Source organism: Acanthisitta chloris, unplaced genomic scaffold, assembly GCF_000695815.1.
Source record: "Acanthisitta chloris isolate BGI_N310 unplaced genomic scaffold, ASM69581v1 scaffold2068, whole genome shotgun sequence".
NCBI classification, from domain to species: Eukaryota; Metazoa; Chordata; class Aves; order Passeriformes; family Acanthisittidae; genus Acanthisitta; species Acanthisitta chloris.
The window spans coordinates 24,165-32,773 of NW_008686267.1; the positions used below are offsets into that span (position 1 = coordinate 24,165).

Below are 8,609 nucleotides of genomic sequence, written 5' to 3' on the forward strand. Positions count from 1 at the left end.
ACAGGAGACTCAAACCATTCTTTGTTCCTCTTCATTGAAAATTCTCCATAGCAATTAAAATTTCCATCAAAAATGGGAGTTTTCAGCAAAAGAACTCATGGCTTCACTGCTCCTGATTGAGGTACTGATGAAAATATTTCCTTGTTGAATCACTTCTGGCTGTTTTCTGCCAGAAAAGGGCGATGGTTGCACTCACCTCTGACAAACCGATGATGCATCTTTATTGAATTGCAAGAAGTCAAAACCATTCAGACTTGGCAAGTTTCCCCTCAATAAGATCACTCTGTGTGGGGAGAGACACAAAAGGAGTTATAATCCTTTTGTAATAAAATACAAAGTAAGAGGGTTTTTTTTTTTTCAGTGGTTCTCAGTGTTGTATAAAACCAACCAGGGCAGGTCTGGACATACTAAGTGAACACTGGGATGGGATTTCCTCAGATGATGCTATAGAATGAGTATCGTTATAGCTGAGGGTTAAATGTCTTTTGTGCTCAGTGGTAGAACCAAAACCAGTGTTTGCACTGTGCCCTCCCAGCCCTGATGGTGACACTGTGACACTGATGTGGGAACTGGAGCAGATCCAGGTGGTCCAGGTCCAAACACCAAGCTGTGGGTCCTCAGGTTCCCACCAAACCTTTCTCTGTCCTCAATAAGCACACCAGCATCTTTTTCTCTCATTTCCAGGTGATCTCTGCAGTATCCAGGCTCTCCTTCCACAGTATTGCTCAAACCAAAGGAATTAGGTAAGATCCTTTCAATATGATGCTTTAAAATAACATTTCTCTCTCCCTATTCATGTTCCTAGTATTAAATCACATCAGACTCTTTAGAAGTTACACATATTGGGGTTAAACAGACATCAAGGATGCCTTTGAGATGGAGGTTGGGTGCATGTAAAAGCACCTTACAGGCTGCTTGGGAATAGTTTCAGATGAGATAAGTGAAAAAGTGAAGGATTGTGTGCACTATGCATGCTGGGGAGAGCAGCAGGGTCGGGTTTAGTGTCTTCTGCTGGAGGTTTTGCTCAGGTTGACTGTGCAACTGAGGGATCCCAGGAGAGCCAGCAGTGCCTGTGAGCTGTGCTATCACCCCACTGTCACCTGCCCTTGTGTAGAAGAGCCTTTCTGTCCCTAACAGCTGAGAAATTTCCTCCTGCCTTTGTCAAAGGCACATCATTGCTGAGTGGATGAGGGTGTATAAGTACCCTAGCTCTGCTGCTGTGGCTGCTCCTCCTCTGCTCATGGAAGGAGCAATGGAGAAGGAATTAAAACCAGCAGACAGCCCTATTAAGCAGAGCTGTTATCCAGGTCTTTGTTCAGTTCCCTGCAAAATTGGTTTACAATTGGTTTTCTTGTTAGTGTGCATTTGTATTATTAGTCTGAAGACATCTCATTAGGACACAGCTATAACTGGGATGAGTTCTCAGCCTGGAGTACCTTCCCTGCGTTTGTTAGGGAGTGTGTCTGTGTTTTCATGCCCAGCTATAGAACAGAACACATTTGTTTTTCTCCATGGCATGTGTCTTGCTGCTATTCTGGTTGGGCATGGCATGGATCTGTGCTGCATCCCAGGGCCAGGCATAGCCGGGATGGAGAGTTACAGACTGGATGGGGGTCCCTGCCTCACTCCCAGCCCTGCCACCCATGTCCACCAGCCCACCCCACGATTTCCACTGTTTGAACATATTTTCCCTGCCTTAACTGCACTGATATTGCTGGAGGGGAACAGCATTTCACGTGTAAAACCAAGTCGGAGCCTTCCCATCTGTTAAACACAAATCCGACAGATCCCAGCAGGACTAGGGGGAGATTCAGGGGGTGAAGGTTTGAGGAATAAAGACGTGCTGTAAGTTAAGGAGTATTTATTATTAAGGATAGCCCTGAGTCCTGGAGAAGCCTGCAGTGATTATTGTTTTAAGGGAAGAGAACATCCAAGGCATTTGGAGGCAGGGAGCAATGGGGGACCCACGTGCACAAGCTGCTGTGCCTTGGCAAGGACTGGGTTTAAGTCTAGGGCATCAGTGGAAGAGGTTATAAGGTGTCACCCCTGGCAAAACCCTTCCCTAAGCAGGGAGGGAGGTCCTGGTGTCAGCTCAGGGGATGAATGAGCTGTGTCCTCTGGGAAAGCTTTGGCTGAGTCTCTCTTGGTTCTGTTGAGGGCTGGGTAATAGAGACAGGGAGGCTTAGCTATTCTTGTGGATATGTGGCTTTTTCTCATTCATTTTACAACCAGCATTTGCAGTTCCATCTAAAGTCCTTTATCTTGGAAGCCTTTGGCACCATAATTACACAAGAATAGCACAGAGCTTAGTGAGTCTTTGCTTGTAACTCTGTTTTCCTGCGTATTAACCCTGTTTCTCCCTCTTTGCCAGCTCTGCAGGAGCAGAAAATGCTGTCACCTCATTAGCTGATAAAGAGAATAGAATAGGCTAGAATAGAGTAGACTAGACTAGAATTGAATTCTCTAGTTCTAGGAAAATACCCTTCTGGGGTGTCCCCTCCCGCCTCACTCTCCCCTGCAGGGAGAGAGCCCTTGCTTTGTCCATTGCTGCACGGTTTTTCCTTTGTAATTAGATGATTTCTTGCTACACTATCACAAAACCCTCAATGACAGGAACTAATCTCAGCTGAATGAATCTAATCTGCGGGGAACCAGCAGCAGCTCTGGCTCCCTGAAGGAACTACTCAGATTTGGCCACTGCTGCCCCTGAGCTCACTGCAGTCCCCACTGGTGATTGGGGCCTCTTCTCTACACCAGTGAAGATACTGCCACTGAAATAAATAGGAAAGATCTTGTTGGTTTAGGCACAGTTCTCAAAAACATGATCAATACAGTGAAATGAGGTTGGAGTGTGGATTGTGTGGGCTTCAGCCCTATTGCATGAATGTGGCTCTGCTCCAACTTCTACTTTAGGGTCCAACAATCGGGATCACGCAAATTGAGAGTGAAATAAATCCCAAAGCCTATTACTTGTCCTTAAATAAGTTTCATGGCATGTAGAAAAACAAAAATCAATCTTGCATGCTATTCAGTGGGAAAAAATAGTCTTTCTGTCTTAATAATTTCTGGCTACATGAACCTTGCCAGAGAAATCCTGTTCCATAGTACACACCAGATAGCTATCAGGATAGCTCTGTTGAGATGACAGAGTGTTTCTTCCAAGAAACAAGCTACAAGCAGCTAAACATGGCAAAAATGATCTTGAATGCAGTGTTTTGTTTGCAGTACACTGCTAGGGCTCTGCCTAATCTACAGCAGCTGTAGCTACAGCCTGTGCTGTGACTGTCGTGCTCCTGCCCTGTCCCCATCCAGGGGCTGTTCCTGCAGAAACAGCATTACCCTCCAGCATGGAGCACCCCTGCCTTCCTTCCTGGCAGGGGATGGGCTCAAATGATGCAAAAATGGATTTGTGCAAAGAGCCCAGATGATGTTTCCTCACTGGTTAAAGGACTGTGTGGTTGCAAGGACCACACCACTGCACTGGGTGATTTTTTTGGGGGAGTGCCCTGTGTATAAGATCCTCTAGATAAGAAGAGACTTATTGGTGCTACCTAGGAAAAGACATATTTTCACTCTTAAAGGTGTTCATATTGAGAGGAAAGATGGTTTCATGGATAAATACAAGCACTGAAGGGAAGGCAGATGAATGGAATTATGTTCACATGCTGCTCTGGGTGTTGTATGTGGCCCTGGACAAGTCCCTTAATGTTTTATGTCTGATTTTCCCCTCCCAGAAATGAAGAGGTGAGAAATGTCTTTGTTCAGCTGACTGGTGGGATGGAGCCTCCTGTTCACCTGGCAGTGCTGCCTCTTGATCTCATTTGGGGGCACAGGGTCTGTGGTAATGGGTCATACCTTTTTCCTTGCCTTACAAGGCTGTAAATGGGGACAGAGAACAGATCCTCATGTGTAGCATTGCCCATCAGCTAAGGAGAGGAGATTCTTTTATTTTGGTCGTTATTGTTTCTATCATTTCCTCCATCTATCTGGAAGACTGTCAGCAGTTGCAGGGAGAAGTTACACTGTGCTCTGTGCCCATCCATGGCTGTCTGTGAACAAGGAGCCTTTATTTTACAGCCAGGATTTTCCACTGCAGACCTGACTCGTGCCCATTAATTCCATTACCCCATTCCCACAGTGACTGGCACTAAACCCTTCCAAGCCAGCCAGGAGGATTTTTGTAGCAGCATGGTTGTATAGGGATGTTGTGCAAAGCTCCTGTGCTTTAGAGCATGAGTTTTCATTCCCTTTCCAAGTTTTCTCGAGCAAACTCAGCTCTCTGGAGGACAGCAGGATTTCTTGTTGCATGTCCCAGTAAACCAGGATTATTGTTATATTCTTAAATTTTTTTTCCTTAAGACTTGATTGTTCTCCACTGCCTGTGGCACATCCTGGTGTCCTCTGGGCTCTGACCATTATCCACCTCATGCTAACAAGCTCTGCAGGCTGAATGTAAGCTCTGAGCAGAGGGGGCATGTGTTTATTCATCTCCCCAAGATATATGTTTTTCCTGGAAGCAGAGTTTTGCAAGCAAAGCAGGAGGTTAAGGAATATTGGCTCATGCTGCCTGCATGCATTTTTAATGTGTGCACAGAGAAGGCAGTTGAAAACGGGAAGGAGTTTGCATGTTCAAAGGCCTTTTATGGAGGCCCTTAATCTAAGTAAATCCTTTATATATGAACTGAACCTCTCAGTGACTCTCTTCAGAAGGCACTGCAGTTAATAAAGTAGATCTAAAAACATTTACAATTGGAAGGAGGGTGAATCTTTTTTGTCAAAGGAGGGTTTCTCCCATGGGAGCTGTAGTGGTGCTTTGTCTGGACAGCAGAGGGAAGGGGAAGGGGATGGTTGTATTTTTCCCATCCTGGGGGCCATCCCTGACCCTGTTGGGTCAGTGTCCAGCTGAGCTTGTTGGAAGAATAAGTGATGAGTTCAGATCCAGTGGTTTGTGGGTGTCAGGATCAGGTTGCCCATGACCACCCTGTTGAATGGACATCACAGCCATCCTGTCTCCATTTGTTTGGAACACCTTGCCCAGAGAAACTGTGGCTGCTCCATCCCTGGAAGTGTTTCAGGCCAGGTTGGATGGGGCTTGGAGCAACCTGGGCTAGTGGAAGGTGTCCCTGCTCATGGCAGGGGTGGAATGAGATGATCTTTAAGGTCTCTTCCGACCCAAACCATTCTATGACTCTGATTTTTCCCATCTCTACAGTGCAGACAGTGAGATGAAAGGAGAGAAGCTCAACACTGGGATTAGCCCAGGTCGGAGCTGCCTCCAGGTACCTTCAAGGCAACTAAATGAGCTGTACCAACATCCTCCCACTAGTGAGGATTTAATCCAGAGGAGACTTCCCTACCATTCTGCTTTTCCTGCAGCCCCCTTGCCTTGCTGACAGGCTTCATCATTGCTCCCTTTCGCCCAGGTAAACCATTCAAACAGCCTGATGTGCTCCAAATGAGGTTCGCAGCATTATCAGCCCTAGAGTCTCTGTACTTAACAGCTTGCCAATAATATCAGGATGTGTGTGGGGGTGAAAGGGAGGAGGGATGGGAAGGGAGAGTCAGAGCAGCATTCCTAGGCATGCAGTGCCCTCCTTCAGGAGAGGAGCAGGGGTGTGCATGGAGCTGGAATTTTGTCCAGGTTTCATGACTTTAATCTATTTCCCCACAGGACTGAGCCCCACTGTGAATTGGAGGTACCCTTCTGTTTGCAGTGGGAGGGTGATTCTCTACCTCCTGGAGAAGATGGGGTGGCACAAACCCTAGTGTAGCTGATCAAGATGTTCCCCTTGTTGTCCTGGAGGAGAAGAGGGTGATATGGGGAAATCTTTTATGGGATTTGCAAAGATTCTCCAGCATCCTGGAGGCTTCATGTGGCTCAGATTCAGTCTGTGCTCTCCCTGCCCCTGGGGACAGCAGCTCAGCACAGGAGGTGGATCCAGCAGTGTGTGAAAATGGCAAGCAATTAAAGTCACTAACAATTAAGTCCTCAAGTGTCTTCTAGTGAGGAGGTAGTTATGAGACCTCTTCTCCTTAAGGTTGGTTTTACAAGGGCTGTTTTATTCGTTGCCAGTAGCTCTCTGTAATTGCACTCTGCCCATTATTTTTTTACTGCCGTTGTGTGTTCGTTGTACAACACTTGAAGTGTTACTATAAAATGGATGGAGAAAGCTGTGGGAGGATCTATGCCTGGAAATAGGTACAGTTACTGTGCAGTGCACTCCTGTGCTCCAGAGGGTCTGGAACTGGGACCAGTCCTAGGATTGACCACCACAAGTCAGAGGTTAAGTGGAGGTGGTTTCTCATGACATGGACAAACCTTCTTTAGGAGTGACCATAAAGCTTCTTCCTTTGTTGATAAGCAGGATCCTTGGCTGAAAGCAGTTCCTTTCCCTCTAAAAACGTTTTTAACACGTTTATTTTGGCAAGTATCTCTCCTCACAGACTTGCTCCTAAGAGAGTCTGAAAAATATCATTGACATGTTTTCCTGCACGGCTGCTCCGTAGGCTTGGGAGATGCTGAGGTCACCCTGTAAGCATCTGCTAACCAAAGCAAAGGCAGTTTCTCTCACCCCCTCCCCACCAGCAGCTTTTCATAATGAAGATGCAGAGTTCTGATGTGCACAGCTCTGCTTGATAGTCACAAGTGGAGCTTGCTGGGTTTTGGGGTGCACCTGCCTTGTCATTGCTCATTGTCTTTGCTCATGGAGTGCTTCCCTCTGGGTTCCTCTTGTGTCACTGCCCACCCTGTCTTCATCTTGCCATTGGGTGAGACCTTTCTATCACCTCTGTTTCACTCTGACATGCAGCTCTTGCCCCAAGGATGAAGAAAGGGCTTCAGGTTTGGCTGGTCAAAAATGGGGTACTCAATGGGAGGGATCAGGGCAGGAGGCACTGCCATAGGCTATGCTTGGAGAGAGAGAGTACTGTGGGACAAGCCACATCTCTCTGCACCTCACTGGAGAGAGGGAAGCATGCATCTTTTTATTCCTTGTGTTCCTTGGAATGTGCTGCTCAGCCCAGGTGGGCTGTTTGGATCTGGGTTGCATTGTACAGTCAGATCTCACTTGGCTGGGATGTGCTGGTGGTGCTTCCATGCAAACAGCAGTGTTGGTGCTGGCCTGGAATCAGGCAGAAAGATCCATTTAGGTAGTTGTTTGTTTTCATTGGCACATGTTTCATAGGGTGGCAGCTGCTCAGGTACAGCAGGAAAACCTGGAGTGTGCTGAAAGATCTCCTTGTGCTACAAGTTAAAAATGGGAGTTTCAAGGTGTTTTAACCAACTGTTTTCCAAAGTGAGGCAGTTGGGGATGTTGTTGGGTATTGTGAGATGCATCCTGGGTCACTGCTAGGGAAATGATTCCCTAGGGATTGGTTGTGCTGTTCCCCACACAGTTTGGGTTCTTTTTTCTCCCTTCTCTTTTTGAGAAAGATGTTTCTGGATTCCCCTTTTGATTTTATCCATCTGTTCTCGTCAACGTGGAGCCGAAGTGAGGAGAGAATCATCCTGTTTGCTTGAGCAAAGCACTGGTGCATGAGGGCTTTTAAAAAGTGTGATAATGTGTTGAAACAGAGAATCATACGAGCTGTTATTTCCTTGTCTCATCATCTCCAGAAACCCTCAGCTCAGATTTGAGCTGAAGATAAAGCAGCTCACCCTTGGGCGCTGTGCTGAGCACCAAGCTCTCTCCTGCAAAATCATAATCTCTGTGCTATCTGATGATGTAGTTTGCTCTTTCCCCACTGAATTTCTATCAAAATTAATCTTTATGAGATTTTTTGCAAGTTCCAGACCACAAAACAAAGCAAATTGTAATTTTTCAGGGGACGTGTCTGAAATTTGGCACAGTGTGAGGTGCTTCTTTCCAGAGATGAGTAATGTAACACAATAGTATGATCTTAATTAAATTCAGCAGCTTTTGGTATGCTCCAATGTGTCTTGTTCTGCAGGGGAGAATTTATTCCATTCTGCTTTGTAAAAATGGATCTTGGGCATTAATGATGTGGTTTTATCTCACAGCACTTGACCAAAATCATTCCATGATGCTGTTCCCATTTCACAGATGGGAACCAAATCTTGGTGGTGCTGCCTGGATCAAGAGCTGGAGAAGCAGCTCCAGGTCACCTCTTTGCTCATCCCTGGTCAGCTCACAACCACCTCTTGGTGCATCAGTAAATTAAATGCTGCTGGAAGCTGCCTAATCCCACCGAAGCCGATGAGGAATACATTTTCAGTTGTGTGTAAATGTCTTGGAAAACTGCATGGTTTTCTCTGGGCAGCTCCAGGAGAGCTCAGGAAGACATGATGGTGTGCCCAGGGGACTCAACTACAGCTCTTGGCTGCTGGAGAACCCACAGTCATAGGGATGGGGTGATCCCATGCCCAGAGTGATTTAGCATCCTGGAGAAAAAGAGGAGGAAAGAAGCAAAAGGGAAGGTTGGAGCTATCAAAATGACATGATATGAACAGCTGAGGTCTGAGTGCTTCCCCTGGGAAAGTGTATTTTAGGATTGAAGCAGCATTAAACCTCAGCAGTGGAACAGATGGACATTTCTGGAAGCACAGGAGCTGTGGGGCTGCTAACCTCATACCCAAATTGGTAGGGAAA

The 8,609-nt window shown here is 46.4% G+C and overlaps 1 protein-coding gene across 1 annotated transcript in view; it reads left to right on the plus strand.

Moving 5' to 3' along the window:
- Positions 1-684: 684 nt before the first annotated feature.
- The window catches only part of VAV2 (vav 2 guanine nucleotide exchange factor), a gene marked incomplete at its 5' end in the record, with an annotated part of 47,722 nt that continues 39,797 nt past the window's right edge, over positions 685-8,609 (plus strand). The window contains one exon of the mRNA XM_009080045.1: positions 685-743. Within this exon, the coding sequence (XP_009078293.1) occupies positions 685-743 (59 nt within the window). The remainder of the gene's footprint in view (positions 744-8,609) is intronic.